We start from the raw sequence: 19,684 nt of genomic DNA, 5'->3' as shown, positions 1-19,684 counted from the left end.
CAGAGTGCCCACCCCCCCTCCCCATTGGATGTTATATGGCGTGAGGTCACGCCTTCCGGAGGGGGGCGTCATGTCAGACTCTGTTCCATGTTTTGTCTGTGTCTTGCTCCCCAGGTGTTCCTTTCCCAGGTTTAATTTGTCCCAGGTGTTCCCCATGATGGTTCATTGATCCCAGGTGTGTCTCGTCATCCCCTCCTCCTGTGTGTATTTAAAGTGTTCCCAGTCCCAAGTTCTCTGTCCGCTGTTGAACGTCTTCCTGTGTTCGTCTCCCTTGGTTCCTTGGTGCAAATAAAGTCTTGGCAAAGTATTCTCCAGCGTCTCCTCGTTCCTCGTGTGTGTGCAACGTGACACATACATAAATGTATAAATAAATAAACATCAAAAATAAAAATACGAAATCAAATCAAATATAAAAACTTCTCCAGAATACAGGTTTAGAAGAAAGATGGTTAAAAAAATTATCCTAAATAATTTAATTAATGATTTTATATAGTTTTAATTGTAAATAGTTTTTCCTACATCTGATTCAATATCACTTTAACAGATTATGTCAAAACTAAGATTTTAGTTATGATTTTAGTTACAGTCAAAAATCAATACCTCTGATGTGGCACATGCAGGCCAAAATCACAATTTTAAACAGGGTTTGAACAGCACCACTGTCAAGGCACCGGTCTGATCTGGGTTTGTTTATGTTGTGTCCTGGTCTGTCTGGAGCACATGGCTGTCAGTTGGTATTTATGTTTGCCATGTGCTCTATTGTTACCCTGTCCCCCTTGTTACCTTATTATCTTGTAGGGGTTAACACCTGTTTTAGATCATTAGTCACCCTTTATATTCCCCTCTTGTTTTCTGTCCTGTGCCAGATCGAATCTCTGCTCTGCTGCTTAACCTGGCTCTTGTCTCTGTTGACGTTATCCTCTTTCTGTTGTTGTCTAGCCTAGTCTTGCATAGTTTCCTTTGCATTTATTTTATACTTTTTGATATTATGCTTTTTTCTTTTTGATTTAGTTCTGTGCTATCTAGTTCCTTGTTTTTTTGAGCTCCTGCCTTTTAGTTTAGTTTAGTTTTTGTTTTTCCCCTTCCCCCTTTTGCTCCCCAGCTCCCCCATCGGCTCTGGCTGCTGGACTCCCAACTGCCTGCCACCTCCCTCCCATCCCTCACTGCCCAGCTCTACCTGCTTCCCTGCCCTTCCTGTTCCATCCATCCAGCTGCTCTGCTAATTACAGTCTTGTCCACTAGCCTCAGAAGACTCCAGTTAATTCAGCCAGGCTTCTGCCTTCACCCTCCAGGAACCACTCTCCCTCTCTCTCCCACCGCCGCTATTCTCTGCCCCCTGGTGTTCATTGGAGAGCTGGTCTGACTCATTGCTCTTGGACTGTTGTTCTCTGCCATTCGCTCTGAAACCCCTTTCCTGGACGCCTCCTGTTGAGCTGACATTCACTTCCACGGACCTGGCTGGAATCTCTCCTGGTTACCCTCTTGGACAGTGGCTTAGTTCCTGTTTTGTGTTTGAAACTCAATAAATCTCTGTTATCCCTGCAACTGATTCCTCTTGCTTTACCACCCTGACAGTTCGATCTGGCCAGCATGGAATCAGCGGGGTCTGACCAATCCAGCTGGGTCAACATGCCACACGACTCACATAAACTACCAGAGAGGTAGATGTCATGTCCTCTCAAGTTACTGAACTCACTAACCAAGTCAGGGGGTTGATGCGGGACCAGGACAGGCTTTGGACTGCAGCCATTGCCTCTGCTTCAGCTCCTGTTCTTGCCCAGGTAGCTCCAGAACCTAGAGTGCCAACTCCACCGCTTTATGATGGGGATCCTAGGGCTTGTTGCCCGTTCCTGTCCCAGTGTGCCATCACGTTTACCCTGCAGCCCACCACCTTTGCTACCAAAGCAGCAAAAGTCGCATTTGCTATTACCCTACTCACTTGGAAGGCTAGAGAGTGGGGAACTACAGTCTGGAAGAAGCAAGCACCTTACTGTGCCACATTTGAGCTGTTTCGTCAGGAGATGATCAAGGTGTTTGATAGCTCAGTCGCTGGCAAGGAGGCAGCCAGTCAGCTGGTGAGACTGAGGCAGAATCGTCAGTCACTGACTTTTCCATTCAGTTCAGGACACTGGCTGTGCTTTGTGGTTGTAATGAAGCAGCTTTATGGGATGTTTTTAGAGAGGGGCTCAATCCTGAGATTCAGGACGAGATTGCTATCCATGACCTTCCGGCTTCATTTGATGACCTGGTGGATCTGGCACTTCGTGTCGAGACGCGTATCATTCTACGCCGTCAACGGGTCATGGCTCACTCTTCTTGGCCAATCCCTCCTTGTTCTGTTTCTGAAGCCGCTACTACTCGCCCTGAGCCATTTCCTGAAGTGGAGCCCATGCAGGTGTGGTGTACCCGTCTGGCAGCGGAGGAGAAGCAGCGACACCTCAACCAATGACTTTGCTTCTACTGTGGAAAATCTGGGCATTTTGCTGCAGCATGTCCTTTAAAAGCCAGAGCTCGCCAGTAGATGGGGGAGTATTGGTGAGTGTCACCCCTGTATCTGATTCCCCTGTATTTCGTACCCAGCTGCCTGCCATTGTCAAGTGGGGACCTTTTTCAAGGCCGTGCTCAGCCCTGGTGGATTCTGGAGCTGAGGGTAATTTCATTGATGCTACCCTGGTGGCTTGGTGGGGCATTCCTACCACCCCTCTCAAGAAGGATTCATTGCCAGGGCTCTCAACGGCACTATCCTCACCCAAGTTACTCATGTCACTTCCCCTGTAAGTTTAACTGTTTCCGGCAACCATTGTGAGGAGATTGCGAATTCTGTGTTGGCATGGAGCTCATTTTGTCATAAATTTTGCCTGGGTGTTGCCTCGTCTGCCCAGGCACTTCTCCGCCTCGTGGTCACCTTTACTCTCTCTCGGCGCCATAGAGAGAGGCTATGGATAAGTATATCTAGGAGTCATTGGCAGCTGGCCTCATCCGTTCTTCCTCTTCTCCTGCAGGTGCGGGGTTTTTCTTTGTGGAGAAGAAAGATGGTTCCTTGCGCCCCTGCATTGATTATCGTGGGCTGAATGACATCACTGTAAAGAATCGGTACCCCCTGCCATTGATGTCCTCGGCTCCCGAGCTGCTGCAGGGAGCGCGAAACTTCACAAAGTTGGACCTCCGCAATGCCTACCACTTGGTTCGGATAAGGGAAGGGGATGAGTGGAAGACAGCTTTTAACACCGCTACTGGGCACTTTGAATATCGGATGATGCCCTTTGGGCTTACTAATGCCCCAGCTGTCTTCCAGGCCCTGATTAACGATGTGCTTAGAGACATGATCAATCGATTTGTCTTTGTGTACCTTGATGACATTCTGATTTTTTCTTCATCATTGCAGGTACACACTCAGCATGTCCGTCAGGTGCTGCAGAGGTTACTTGAGAACCAGCTGTATGTTAAGGCGGAGAAGTGCATATTCCACGCAGACTCCGTTCCATTCCTGGGACAGATAATCTCGGCAGAAGGGGTTAAGGTAGATCCTGCCAAGGTAAGGGCCGTCTCAGAGTGTCCAGTCCCCGACTCTCGTAGAGCATTGCAGCGGTTTCTGGGATTCGCCAATTTTTATAGGTGTTTCATCCAGAATTATAGTCAAACTGCTGCTCCTTTAACTGCTCTAACCTCCACTTGTGTTCCTTTCAGGTGGCCGGAGCAGGCACAGCGGGCTTTTACAAAACTTGTTTCATGTTTCACATCTGCACCTGTCTTGTCTGTTCCAGACCCTGATCTGCAGTTTATTGTGGAGGTTGACGCTTCTGAGGTCGGAGTTGGGGCGGTCCTCTCTCAGCTAATTTTTTTTTTTTTTTCCTTGATGGTAAGGTGCATCCATGCGCATACTTCTCACACCGCCTGAGCCCTGCAGAACGGAACTATTATGTCAGGAACCGTGAGCTGCTTAACTACATGGCTGGCACTGGGTGAGTGGCGACACTGGCTGGAAGGGGCAGCGGAGCCCTTCTTAAGTTATGTGAGCCAGGCTTCTACCTTCACCCTCCAGGAACCACTCTCCCTCTCTCTCCCACCGTCGCTATTCTCTGTCCCCTGGTGTTCATTGGAGAGCTGGTCTGTCTCATTGCTCTTGGACTGTTGTTCTTTGCCATTCGCTCTGAAACCCCTTTCCTAGACGCCTCCTGTTGAGCTGACATTCACTTCCACGGACCTGGCTGGAATCTCTCCTGGTTACCCTCTCGGACAGTGGTTAGTTCCTGTTTTGTGTTTGAAACTCAAATCTCTGTTGTCCCTGCAACTGATTCCTCTTCCTTTACCACCCTGTTTTGTAAAATGAGTTATTAGGAATTAAGTAAATTTAATATATATTAAGAATAATTTATATAATAAGTTATTTTAAGTTTACTCTGCAATACTCAAGTACATTTCACTTAATCGTGGTTTGTAAACTTTACTCAAACAATGTAGCACTGAAAAAACAACAACCATGCTATTAAAGCATGCCGTTTACTTACAAACATGTAAGCAAGTGGGCATCTTGTTATCCTTTTTTTAAGATAATATGTCTAATTAATTGTTATTACCCAAATTAACACAGAGACCTCAATTTTGGTACACAATACACAATGATGGTAACAATCAGTGGATGGTGTTTGAGTATGAATTTTGAGTAGAAAATGAACTTCAGATGTCACAAAACAGTAAGTTACTAAACCTAAAAACAAAAGCAGCCATAAAACACTGTAAATACAAATCAAAAACAGTGAAACATTTGACCTTATTAATTATTCATGCCCCAGTGCAGGATGGGAACTACAGGATCATAACTTTGATATTTATTAAAGAATCCTTGTAAACATATCAAACAATTCCAAGTAAAATATATTTATAAGTTCAAACTTTAATTTTTACAAGCTTAAATTGAGAACTCTATATATTATAAATGTACTTCTTTTTAATAATTATTGCCTGAATTAAATTATTTAATGTAGAAATTACTTTAGAAACTTTTTTTCTGTAGTCTTTACTTCACCACAAATGTAACAAGATACTCTGTCAGTATTTTCTAATGTAAGTTACTGTACAGTTAATGTATAATGTAAAATTACTATTGTATAAAATGTCTACTGTAATGACTACTGTATATAGCATTGTAAGAATACAGTATTACAGTACAGTGCACATTGTTGAAATACATAACTGTTCTGTCTCGCAAATGTTTGAATGGTTAAGCAATCAAGAAAAACTGTAATTGGAAAGCATATATCGACAGAACACAGCTCAGTGTTACGATTTCTGACAATGCAAGAACAAGGAAACAAACAGGGTCAGAAAGAAGAGGAGTAAAGATGCATGGTGGAAGGCAAAACAGAGGAAGAGTCCAAGGACGTAAGGGCGTTTCTGAGAAAATGAGGGCCACTGTTGTGGAATACACAGACTACTTCACTGCCTAGAGAACACTAGTGAGATCAGTTCAAAACACTGTTATAAAAACCTCCTATTTATTCCGATCAGCATTGCCAGGATTAAGCTTTAAGAAAAGTTTACTTTTATTACACTATTGTAAAGAGATCTTCAGTAGATGAAAAGCACTAGAAAAGAAAAGTTCAAATACCAAAGAACTGAATATAAACACAATACAGTATACTGTCATTTACTGTACAGTAGAAAATAAATCAAATAATTCATCATACTCTGCCAAATTGCGTTACAGTGTTGGTAATGACCTTATTTGCCATACTAGAGCAGATTCTTGGTTTTCTGACAAAAGACTTTCTCTACTTCCCAAAAATACAGTACATGTAAAAGTACTTGGCTACAAATCAATTCAACAGTTATGAGTTTGCGGGACTACAACATGTGCTACAGTATTTACTGTTTTACGGTATTAACTGTTCAGATGCATCTCTGAACTATTTTAGAGAACCCCTTCATTAGTGAAATTCAAGATTTACCTGTGCAATTCATCAATTCAGGACACATTTACAAAAAAATCTGTATGGAAAATATGCGTGACAGATTATGACAACTAGTTCAGCCATTTTGCATTTAATAACTTATGCAATTAACTATTGCCTAGATGTTTTGGGGGTAATTCAACAGAGAACCAGTAAAATATATTTTGAGCAACATGTCATACACAATTGATAATGTAGGAAACAGACAACTGTACATACTCAATTGCATAAATGTACCAAAGCATTGGAAATTTGTTCACAAGTTCTGTTGCTGTTTTTTTTTTTTTTTTTTTTTTTGAGAATTCCAATTGTGATCTGAGAAATGTACCAAAGCGACTGAATAAGGAAAGTCTTTTGTGAGTGATTACTGTTAACAATATAACAAAACATCTAAATTTCAACTTTTCTCAAGTGTAATGATGGTGTTGTGGCTACTGTCCTCTGCTCTAGACTGAGACAGTTAGAGAGCTCCTCAAGGACTGTTGTGCAACAGAGACAGTGACTGTGTGTGTGATATACGGTCTGTACAGTATAAAAACCATTACGCCTATGGGATGTCCCCACTTTTCACAAAAACAAACCTGTGTGTGTGTGTGTGTGTGTGTGTGTGTGTGTGTGTGTGTTTGCGTGTTTATGGAGTGTTTTCAAAAAGGCTGTCATGTATTTAAAGTATTCTATTCAAAATAGATGACTAACTTTTACAAATAATAACAAAGAAATGACAAGTAACACATTGAAGTAAGCACGACATATTGAAGTAGAATGACTGGAATAGTATTTTCTTGCAGAATGTACTTCAATAGTATTTGTTTTATTTACAATCCTGAAAAAAATGTAAAGTGTATCGATATTTTTCTATATATAGATATTTGTTCAACTTTTAAAACAATGTCAATCAAGTTTTGCATATGAATGTCCAAGGCAAACACAGAATAATGCATGTGTCTATGCTGCAATAGTAGTTGCTTCCTCAAAACCTGCGATAACAGTGTGATGCTTTGATTAAAAAGGGAACAAAGCTCTCTCAGAACTTCACTTTGGGTGAACGCTGAAGTTTATGATTCTCAGACAATAGCACATGTAAAAATTTCCCTCTGATTGACTGACTCAAGGCCACAACACAAAGCATATTTACTCAAAAACACAGTTACAAAAAATTACAGTGCTTTTCTTTAGCTTTGCCCAAACTATTACAAATACAAATGTATTGTAGTACACACTAGAACAATGGTGCATAAACTGTTCTATAGAATCCATGAATATGATCTTACAAACCACTGAAGCAATGACAATAGTAAAAAAAAATCTATTTAAGAACATAAAGTTTTATGTACTTTTATGTAGGTAGGCCTGGAGTGTGCACACAATTTATTAAATAATCTTTCTGAAATTGGTCAAATGCATCATCTGTCAACTTTACTAATTAATTATTCTGAAAAGATATGGTGGAGATACACATAAAGCCAACCCATCAACTGGATCATGATTGGCTGAAATCCCTTAACAGTGTCATAAATGAAAAATCACGAACATTTGACCTATCAGAGGCCAGATGCTTCAGCCTTATCACTTATGGGCAATACAGGAAATTTAGTCTTTCTCACCTCAGGACGGTGAAGCTGAAGGCAGAAGAGTTTGAAAACAAGATTTGCCCATTTGAAAAGCGATACCACAGTACAGCGCTCTTGTGAAGTAATTTCCACGTTATGCAATATTCTGTAAACAGGTGGGAAACTGTGAGATAGACACCACAGAAGAAGATATATGAGTGAAGGGCTTCATGTTGCATTACAGAATGGATGGCTGTGTTATTTCACCTGTAAGTATATGAGAGATTGCATTCTGTTTCAAACATGTTAAACTTTTCAAGGCAAAACTGAAAAACTATTTCAGAAGTATAATTATTTTACGGCATGTTTAGTAAGTTTTGTATAAGTACAATATAGCTACGCTTTATATATAAATAGGTAAAAAGCAAAAATGGGGAATCTGAAAATGTATTTATTTATTTATTTATTTTCAGTTGTCAGAAGAATTAATTCCGTATGATCCAGACACTCGGCCAATATATGACTTCTACCCGTATCTCAGTACTGACCCTCAGACTCATCCTGGTAAGTTAAATATATATATATATATATATATATATATATATATATATGTGTGTGTGTGTGTGTGTGTGTGTGTGTGTGTGTGTGTGTGTGTGTGTGTGTGTGTGTGTGTCTGTGTGTGTGATTTGTATAACATATATAATCACATACAGTATATCACATATATAAATATTTATTCTTGTTGTTAATGCATTGTGTGATGATTCTGATACTGATGCATACGGATACTATAATTCATTAATTCATTAATTAATGTAATTTAACAGCATAAAAAGAATCAAAAGAAACAGACTGAACATCTTAAGCTCTCAATTTGCCCAAAAACAAATTTTCAATTCAACTTCAAACTCAGTTTATTCTCCCTTGATGTTGGTCATGCAAGAAAGTGGATGGGACTGCACAGGCATTCATGGCCATCACAGTGAATTCGAGCCGCCTCAAGGAAACCATTTCACTGAGCTGCATCCCAGCACATACCGCTACGGAGACGTGGAGTCCTTCCATCCAGCCGTAGATTCAGGGATGGGGACACTTTTACCTGTCGTTCCTCCACAGGTTAGTCAGCAAATCCGCAAAATTTATGAATAAATGTATATCTATGAATACAACTATAACTATCTATCTATCTATCTATCTATCTATCTATCTAATGTCTATGAACTGATTAACTGTGGATTTCAATAGAAGTACAAAATTCTGTAAAATATTCTATTCAGTAAAATAAGAAATTTATTAAAGGTGTGGTCATTTTACTTTAGTTTTCAGTCTGCGGGACTAGTCTAACAGTGTACTGTAATCAGAGAAAAGGCCTGAAAGAAAGAAATGATAATGAAAAAGAAAGAGAGATGGGCAGGATGTGAGTGGAGGAGACAGACTGATTGCTCAACACTGTCTTTTCCTGACTAAAGGCTGTTGCTGCTGCTACACAATATATACACACTCTTACACAACATATGTGAGCGAAAGACAATCACAGTCAAAGCAGCTCATCACCACATACACTGCTAGGAATAATTAAAAAAGACTCTTCTGCTCATCAAGGCTGCTTTTATTTGATCAAAACACAGTAAAAAAAAAAAAAAAAAGAGTAATATTGTGAAGTATTATTACAATTTAAAATATCTGTTTTCTATTTTAATATATTATAAACTGTAATTTATTCCTGTGATGGCAAAACTTAATTTTCAGCATCTTTAGTGTCACATGATCCTTCAGAAATCATTCTAATATGCTGATTTGCTGCTCAAGAACTATGTTATTATTATTATTATTATTATTATTATCATTATTATGAATGTTAAAAATTATTGTGCTGTCTAATATTTTTGTGGAAACTGTGAAACTTTTTTCACATTCTTTGATGAATATAAAATTCAATGAACAGCATTTATTTGAAATATAAATAACATCATCATTATTATTATTATTATTATAATTATTATTAAGATTTTTTATTTTATTTTACTTAACCCAAATGTTTGAATAATAGTTTATCACAGTTTCCATAAATAAATAAATATATACAGCAGCACAACTGTTTTCAACATTGATAATAACAAAAAAATGTTTCTTGAGCAGCAAAAGACTGGAGTAATGACGCTGAAAAGTCAGCTTTGATCACAGGAATAAATTACATTTCAAAATATATTTAAAAATACACTCACGCACACAAAATAAAGGGATTATAAAATTAGGCTTAATCCATACAATTTCGTTTCCGTTTTTCCTAAACCACTTAAGCACAAACCCCGCCCACATACATTTCTAAAGGTTTGATAGGTCATGTAAATGCTAACCTCTAACCCTAACCTAAAGCCTAATATTTTATCTACGCCAGGTGTGACAACTGTTGCACTGTGCCTCAATAGATAAAGGCTGTCTACACTGAAAATGTCAAAGAAGTTCTAAATCCATTCGTACTGCTCTCGGAAGTACTGTATGCATTACAGAAATAAAATCGAACTTCAGTTTACTGTCAGTGTCGAGTTGCATCCATTGTAGACAGTATCACTCATTATAATGGGTTTGCTTTGATTTTCTCATGTTGTGTTTCACTGTATGTGATCCATCTATGATTTTTCGGAATCCATGAAGTCAGATTTGATGTCAAAAATCATTGGTACTCTTTTGCCTGAGTAGGTCTATATCTGTGAGCTTTGCCATTCATCTAAATGGCAGTTGCTCATGCAGAACATCAATCCAGTTCCTTCCACTTGATAATTGACTACATCAGTGAAGGATTCGAAGCTGGCCACAGGACTTGTCTGGTTCTCGTGGTCTTGTGCCAATGGCCATCTAGTTGACGAGGTCTTCGCAGGGGATCTGTCTCTGGGGCTCATCTAGTTGACATGGTCTCTGCTGTCATTCAGGGCTGTAGAGGTCATCTCTAGGTCCTGATACACCATCTGGTCAGGATATGGACTGGATCTGGATGGCTATGGTGACCTCAGAATAACAATGGAACAGACAAATATTAGCATAGATGCCATTCTTCTTACGAGGTAACGAGTACATCGGGTGGTATGGGAAGTGTTCCTGGTTCTGGTTGACCTAATTAATGCAGCCTAACAATCCTTTCATGAATTATAGAAATGTGATAGTGTATTATGTGTATGCCAAGTTAAAGAGACGGGTCTTTAATCTAGATTTAAACTGACATAGTGTGTCTGTCTCCCGAACAACGCTAGGTAGATTGTTACAGAGTTTGGAACTAAATAGGAAAAGGATCTGCCGCCCGCAGTTGATTTTGATATTCTAGGTATTATCAAATGACCAGAGGTTTGAGAAGGTGAATGACTATAGTGTGACAACAGCTTGCTCAAGTATTGAGGAGCTAAACCATTTAGGGCTTTATAAGTAATTAGTGAGATTTAAAATGTATTCGTTGTTCAACAGGGAGCCAGTGCAGTGTTGACAGAACCGGGCTAATATGTTCGTACTTTCTGGTTCTAGTAAAAACTATAGCTGCTGCATTTTGGACCAGCTGGAGTTTAAGCGTGCAGAGCAACCACCCAATAAAGCATTACAATAATCTAACCTTGAGGTCATGAACGCATGAATGAACATTTCTGCATTTGACATTAAGAGCATAGGTCATATTTTAAAGATATTTTTAAGGTGGAAAAATGCAGTTTCAATGGAAAGATTGCTATCAAATAGCACACCTAGGTTCCTAACTGATGATGAAGAATTGACAGAGCAGCCATCAAGTGTTAGACACAATAGATAAAGGCTGTCTACACTGAAAATGTCAAAGAAGTTCTAAATCCATTCGTACTGCTCTCGGAAGTACTGTATGCATTACAGAAATAAAATCGAACTTCAGTTTACTGTCAGTGTCGAGTTGCATCCATTGTAGACAGTATCACTCATTATAATGGGTTTGCTTTGATTTTCTCATGTTGTGTTTCACTGTATGTGATCCATCTATGATTTTTCGGAATCCATGAAGTCAGATTTGATGTCAAAAATCATTGGTACTCTTTTGCCTGAGTAGGTCTATATCTGTGAGCTTTGCCATTCATCTAAATGGCAGTTGCTCATGCAGAACATCAATCCAGTTCCTTCCACTTGATAATTGGCTACATCAGTGAAGGATTCGAAGCTGGCCACAGGACTTGTCTGGTTCTCGTGGTCTTGTGCCAATGGCCATCTAGTTGACGAGGTCTTCGCAGGGGATCTGTCTCTGGGGCTCATCTAGTTGACATGGTCTCTGCTGTCATTCAGGGCTGTAGAGGTCATCTCTAGGTCCTGATACACCATCTGGTCAGGATATGGACTGGATCTGGATGGCTATGGTGACCTCAGAATAACAATGGAACAGACAAATATTAGCATAGATGCCATTCTTCTTACGATGTAACGAGTACATCGGGTGGTATGGGAAGTGTTCCTGGTTCTGGTTGACCTAATTAATGCAGCCTAACAATCCTTTCAAGAATTATAGAAATGTGATAGTGTATTATGTGTATGCCAAGTTAAAGAGACGGGTCTTTAATCTAGATTTAAACTGACATAGTGTGTCTGTCTCCCGAACAACGCTAGGTAGATTGTTACAGAGTTTGGAACTAAATAGGAAAAGGATCTGCCGCCCGCAGTTGATTTTGATATTCTAGGTATTATCAAATGACCAGAGGTTTGAGAAGGTGAATGACTATAGTGTGACAACAGCTTGCTCAAGTATTGAGGAGCTAAACCATTTAGGGCTTTATAAGTAATTAGTGAGATTTAAAATGTATTCGTTGTTCAACAGGGAGCCAGTGCAGTGTTGACAGAACCGGGCTAATATGTTCGTACTTTCTGGTTCTAGTAAAAACTATAGCTGCTGCATTTTGGACCAGCTGGAGGAGAAGGTGAATGACTATAGTGTGACAACAGCTTGCTCAAGTATTGAGGAGCTAAACCATTTAGGGCTTTATAAGTAATTAGTGAGATTTAAAATGTATTCGTTGTTCAACAGGGAGCCAGTGCAGTGTTGACAGAACCGGGCAATAAAGCATTACAATAATCTAACCTTGAGGTCATGAACGCATGAATGAACATTTCTGCATTTGACATTAAGAGCATAGGTCATATTTTAAAGATATTTTTAAGGTGGAAAAATGCAGTTTCAATGGAAAGATTGCTATCAAATAGCACACCTAGGTTCCTAACTGATGACGAAGAACTGACAGAGCAGCCATCAAGTGTTAGACAGTGTTCTAGGTTATTACACGCAGAGGTTTTAGGTCCGATAATTAACACCTCTTGTTTTCTTTTTTCTTTTTTTTCAGAATTTAGCAGTAAGAAATGACTCGTCATCCAGTTTTTTTATATCGACTGTGCATTCCGTTAGTTTCTGATGATGAAGAATTGACAGAGCAGCCATCAAGTGTTAGACACTGTTTTAGGTTATTACATGCAGAGGCTTTTGGTCTGATAATTAACACTTCTGTTTTTTTCAGAATTTAGCAGTAGGAAATTACTAGTCATCCAATTTTATGTATAAAATATGCATTCCGTTAGTTTTGCGAATTGGTATATTTCGTCAAGCTGCAAAGAAATATATAGCTGAGTATCATCGGCATAACAGTGAAAGCTAACACCATGTTACCTGATGATTCCCCCAGGCGTAACATGTAGGGTCCAAAGGTCCTAGTACTGAGCCTTGTGGTACTCCATACTGTACTTGTGATCGATATGATACCTCTTCATTCACTGCTACGAATAGATGACGGTCAGTTAAGCACAATATGAACCATGGAATTCCACTAATGCCAACATAATTTTCTAGTCTATTCAAAAAGAATGTTGTGGTCGATAATGTCAAATGCAGCGCTAAGATCCAGTAACAGTAATAAAGAGAGAGAGAGCAGCACCAGTACTATGTGGAAGTAATAATTAAATTTGCATTTTTGCTCACTTAGTTCCGGAAATTTATTTTGAACCAATCACCCGAGCTGTTATGCCATGTGACTAATTGGCCATAGTAAAATGGCGTCCTGACTTTGGTTGGCTGTTTGCACCACTAGAATGCACAGAGAAAGCACACAAGCTGATGTTGTTGGGACAAACTTGACCATGCTAAATAGCCAAATCTTGACCCCTTGACCCAGTGCATCTTGGTACGGCATGTTTGAATATAGGCAAGTGTGAATGAGATTTGAGAGCTACCGGAGAGCAGAGTTTTAACAGCCGAGCAACTGCCACTGAGATGAATAGGAATACTAACATATAACATCGCACCAGGTATTGCAGGAATTTATCTCTTTAAATACGTTTAAAATAAGTTAATAAATAAAATAACTTAATATAAACTTTCATTTTAGATACACCCCTCCAAATATAATTAAATAATAAACAGGCCATATAAAAAGATTACTAATGCACTAAATGTGTTTGTGTGGTGGGATTCTGCTGATAGAAATGAAACTTTGTGGTTCTCTGGGATGATTTGGAAGCAAAACGTGATGCGCACTTGATTTGTAAATCTGGGACCATGCCATTGTGTGTCCCTTTCTGTTGACAGTTGAGTTTTTTGTACTTCCTCTTTCAATGTAAAGTAATTCTGTCGTTTCCAAGTATTTGATACTTATACAAAATCATGCAAAACCAGCATTTTTTTGCTTGAAAATAAATGTAGGGGAATGTCCGACTGATACACTAATCCCAAGACTGATACACTAATCCCAAAACATTGCCTGATCATTTGCATTTGTTTGATATTTTGCTTTCTATTTTGCATTATCCAATATCCAATGAAATTACAATTTAGACAACACATGACAATTTGCAACTATTATACGATTTAGCAAACGAATGCCAGATTCTCTAAAATCACGAAATCTCAATTGTACTTTTGTTTTTACAACAGTCTCACAGAGGGTTAGGTTTCGGGATGCGGTTTTACTATTTTTATTACAAATAATATATTTTCGACTGTTTTGGAAAACTGTTAATAAATTCATAGAAATTTGTACAATCTCATTTGTACATTTTCTATGACCTGCTCATGCCCAGTGAGGGTTAGGTTTAGGGTGCAGGTTCACACTTTTTATTAAAAATGTCACGTTTTAGCAAACTGGTTGCGAATTCTTATCTCATTTGTAAATTTTTTATTGATTTGGTCACGCCCCACTGAGGATTTTGTTTTGGGGTTCAGGTTCATACTTTTTAAATTAAAAAGTGTATGTTTTCGTACATACTGGCAAGTTGGTGGCAAATTCGTGTGAAATTCTACGACCTCATTCGTACGTTTTTGGTTGACCTGCTCACGTCCCACTGAGGGTTAAGTTTAGAGGTGCAGTTTCACTATTTTTATTACAAATCATATTTTTTTTTATTACCACAGATGTGTCCCAGCTCTGAGAGTTAGTGCACCCTCAGTGCTGGTGAATTTATACAAAATTGTGACTATATAAAAAAAACAAAAAACAAACTTGGACCGAGTTGGTTGATAGCATTCATTGCTTTGATTATATGAGTTCCTGTGGCAGGGTTAGCATAAGGAGCCACAGAAGCATTAAGGCAAGACTGATGATTGTTGATCTATCTCTACAGTATACTTTTGTCCCCCATACACTGTACCAGCGGTCCCCTGTCCCCCACTGCAGTAGTGATGATGAGGACCCCGGGGGACGCAGTCCACCCTTTGAGGTGTCCGAGGGTGAGGACGACAACGACAGACATCCAGGCATCTCCAGCACTCTATCAGGTGAGCTACAAACAAAAATGTATTGAGTCCAAGACAATATTTTCATGGTCTTGGTCTTGTCGTGGACTCAACCTATGTAGGTTTCGGCTTGGACTTGGTCCCCAAATGAGCTGGTCTCGACCACACTGTAGCGTACTACAATAGCACTCTTATTATTTCTGTAGTATGGATTAAAGTAAGCACATTACCAAAAATATTAGTCCCAAGTTTCTACTTTTAAACCTTCCAGATCATCTGGCCAAATTATAAGGTAATCAACAACAGTTCACTAATGCTATCTACAGATCTTGGTTATGCTTTATTTTTGGTTACACTCCCATTAGAGCATTAGTAGACTGTTAGGTTAGGGTTAGTAGAATAAGTTGACATGTACTTACAAAGTTACTTATAGTCAATAGTATGTCTGTTGAGGACCATCAGAATGAAGTGTTAGCAGATATTAATTAAGCAGACAGTCTACTAATACTCTAATGACTTCTAGTTGACATGTAGTTGCAAAATTACCTAGTCAATAGACATATAAGGAATCACATTAGGTATCAAAAGTGGCGAGCCATTCAGACTTTAAACTGAACGTCAACTTCTACAGGAAACAAACGGAAAGTGCGTCTCTATCAGTTCCTCCTGGACCTCCTGCAGGACGGAGACATGCGGGACTGCATCTGGTGGGTGGACCGAGAGCGAGGCATCTTTCAGTTCTCCTCCAAACACAAGGAGACACTCGCCAGCCGCTGGGGCCAGCAGAAGGGTAACCGCAAGAGAATGACCTCTATGACCTGCTCATGCCCAGTGAGGGTTAGGTTTAGGGTGCAGGTTCACACTTTTTATTAAAAATGTCACGTTTTAGCAAACTGGTTGCGAATTCTTATCTCATTTGTAAATTTTTTATTGATTTGGTCACGCCCCACTGAGGATTTTGTTTTGGGGTTCAGGTTCATACTTTTTAAATTAAAAAGTGTATGTTTTCGTACATACTGGCAAGTTGGTGGCAAATTCGTGTGAAATTCTACGACCTCATTCGTACGTTTTTGGTTGACCTGCTCACGTCCCACTGAGGGTTAAGTTTAGAGGTGCAGTTTCACTATTTTTATTACAAATCATATTTTTTTTTATTACCACAGATGTGTCCCAGCTCTGAGAGTTAGTGCACCCTCAGTGCTGGTGAATTTATACAAAATTGTGACTATATAAAAAAAACAAAAAACAAACTTGGACCGAGTTGGTTGATAGCATTCATTGCTTTGATTATATGAGTTCCTGTGGCAGGGTTAGCATAAGGAGCCACAGAAGCATTAAGGCAAGACTGATGATTGTTGATCTATCTCTACAGTATACTTTTGTCCCCCATACACTGTACCAGCGGTCCCCTGTCCCCCACTGCAGTAGTGATGATGAGGACCCCGGGGGACGCAGTCCACCCTTTGAGGTGTCCGAGGGTGAGGACGACAACGACAGACATCCAGGCATCTCCAGCACTCTATCAGGTGAGCTACAAACAAAAATGTATTGAGTCCAAGACAATATTTTCATGGTCTTGGTCTTGTCGTGGACTCAACCTATGTAGGTTTCGGCTTGGACTTGGTCCCCAAATGAGCTGGTCTCGACCACACTGTAGCGTACTACAATAGCACTCTTATTATTTCTGTAGTATGGATTAAAGTAAGCACATTACCAAAAATATTAGTCCCAAGTTTCTACTTTTAAACCTTCCAGATCATCTGGCCAAATTATAAGGTAATCAACAACAGTTCACTAATGCTATCTACAGATCTTGGTTATGCTTTATTTTTGGTTACACTCCCATTAGAGCATTAGTAGACTGTTAGGTTAGGGTTAGTAGAATAAGTTGACATGTACTTACAAAGTTACTTATAGTCAATAGTATGTCTGTTGAGGACCATCAGAATGAAGTGTTAGCAGATATTAATTAAGCAGACAGTCTACTAATACTCTAATGACTTCTAGTTGACATGTAGTTGCAAAATTACCTAGTCAATAGACATATAAGGAATCACATTAGGTATCAAAAGTGGCGAGCCATTCAGACTTTAAACTGAACGTCAACTTCTACAGGAAACAAACGGAAAGTGCGTCTCTATCAGTTCCTCCTGGACCTCCTGCAGGACGGAGACATGCGGGACTGCATCTGGTGGGTGGACCGAGAGCGAGGCGTCTTTCAGTTCTCCTCCAAACACAAGGAGACACTCGCCGGCCGCTGGGGCCAGCAGAAGGGCAACCGCAAGAGAATGACCTACCAGAAGATGGCCAGGGCCCTGCGCAACTACAGCAAGACCGGCGAGGTCAAAAAGGTCAAGAAGAAGCTCACGTACCAGTTCAGCAGCGAGGTGCTGAGGAGGATGACTACGGACAGGAGGCAGTATCATCACTGAAACTTCTGGACACAAAACATTTCCTTTAGATCCAGTGTCTCTTACCTACAATATTCTCAGATTCTCTCCTCTGCCATTGTTCTGCAGCAAAACATGTAATCTCAGGGATATGTAATATGTATAGGCAATATAGGGATATAAAATATTTGAGTAGCTGACAAATGGACATGGACAATAGACATTTTTAAGGTCAAAGTGTATGTATTTTTAAAAGAGTACATGCTTTCATGTTTTGATGCTGTAACTGGTCAGTTTTATTTTATGTTTTCTTTTTTCACTTTTAAATCGGCTTGATTTCACTATTGTTACATTTCAATTGTCCAGTGGTGTGACAAATTAACACCAGTTAATATAGTTATGAAAACTGCATGCATAATAATAACACAATTCACTTTTAAATTGTCTTGATTTCACTGTTGTTACATTTCAATTGTCCAGTGGTGTGACAAATGAATTTTAAAAGGTATAATATTTAATGTAGTCTCTTAGTTAATATGGTTATGAAAACTGCATGCACAATAATAATACAATTTTAATAATATAATTCTAATAATAATGTTACACTTATAATAATAACATGTTACACTTCAGGACGTTTAAATGTATTCAGCTATTTTGACACATTTTGACTTCCATATGCTTCATCCACACAAATTAGCAAAGCTTTAACTTATTTTATGCTAAAAATCTGTCTTTATATTATGCAGAGGCATCACATCGCTGAATAAATGAACCTGGAAGTCCTTCTTGAAAATAGCTTATTTACTTCCTGTTGGGTTCCTATAGCAACAAAGATCCTTAAGAGATTCAAGACTTAAAAAATAGATTTGTTGAGTCACAACCACTGATCTATATATATATATGTATATATATATATATATATATAGATCAGTGGACACATGTGATATAAACAGCCAAAAACTAAAACACAATTTAAATAGATAATTTTATGTCATCACATTTTTTTTTTCATTTAGCAAGGATGCATGAAATTGATCAAAAGTGACAGTAAAGACAGGTATATAATACTTATAATATTACAAGCAGTTATTTAAGTAGTAATAATGTTTCACATTATTGTATTACTGTATTTTTGATCAATGATCAAAGCCTTGGTGAGCATGAGACAAAAACACAAACAAATAAACAAATCTTACTAACCCCAAACTTTTGAGCTGTAGTCCAATGACAGTCATGCAGAAAGTTATATATGAACAAGAACTTTTTTCTTAGTTTTAGTTTTATGTTTTAGTATTATTATATATAGTATTATAGCCATCCTTTTGGTAGTTGTTAGAAAAACAGTTAATGAAGTGAAAGGTGGGAAAGATTTGGGCCTACAACAATTCTGGTAGCATTATTTGTCTATTTACTTATTAATTACATACTTCATATTAATTAGACAAGTACAGCATGGGGCAAGCATGCAAACTGGTTAATAACTACTATAATTCAGATGCAGTTTTAACGCAACTCTGATAAACCACATTTCTGTTTTTGTTTATGCAAGTCAGTTTCTCTATTCGGTCTGTCTCATTGTAATAATTTGCCATATTGTTAGGATTATAAAGTTAATGGTGATACTAATATATTTATATTATGAATTATATTTTGAATTACTTTATAAATAAAATATCTGGCAGACCATGATATGAATTGGCAATCCATAAAGTTCAATTTCTAGTAATTACAAGAATTGATGTCTAATCTAAAGAAGTTGCTCTATGCTGCCACCCAGGGGACCATGAACACACCCCACATACAACAACAAATGATTCACAGAACTTGATTTCATTGCTCTTTAGGGCTTTCCCAAAATTATTTTCATCAGAATTCGGTTTCTGTTTTTAATGGGGAAATAATTTGTGGGCAGGAAAATAAATAGAGAGCAAAAGAGAAATCTGTAAATGATAGCACTGTCTTTTGATTTGTGTATGTAGAGTTAAATAGAAACCGAAATGGGATTTGAGTACACAATATAAAAGACAATTCTAAAGGATTCACAAACTTTCAAGCAGCACTGTATACACAACATCTTCT

General features: G+C 38.6%; 1 protein-coding gene across 1 annotated transcript; it reads left to right on the top strand.

Moving 5' to 3' along the window:
* The first annotated feature begins 7,519 nt into the window (after nt 1-7,519).
* On the top strand, nt 7,520-18,020 carry LOC107695937 (transcription factor PU.1-like). The gene is made up of 5 exons (XM_016496049.1): nt 7,520-7,770; nt 7,975-8,065; nt 8,445-8,617; nt 15,101-15,254; nt 17,328-18,020. The coding sequence occupies exons 1-5, from the start codon at nt 7,732-7,734 to the stop codon at nt 17,642-17,644; spliced, it is 774 nt and encodes a 257-aa protein (XP_016351535.1). The 5' UTR covers nt 7,520-7,731; the 3' UTR covers nt 17,645-18,020.
* Nucleotides 18,021-19,684: the final 1,664 nt, after the last annotated feature.

Source organism: Sinocyclocheilus anshuiensis, unplaced genomic scaffold, assembly GCF_001515605.1.
Source record: "Sinocyclocheilus anshuiensis isolate Anshui unplaced genomic scaffold, SAMN03320099.WGS_v1.1 scaffold626, whole genome shotgun sequence".
Taxonomy (NCBI): domain Eukaryota; kingdom Metazoa; phylum Chordata; class Actinopteri; order Cypriniformes; family Cyprinidae; genus Sinocyclocheilus; species Sinocyclocheilus anshuiensis.
This window is presented reverse-complemented; position numbering and strand designations above follow the sequence as displayed.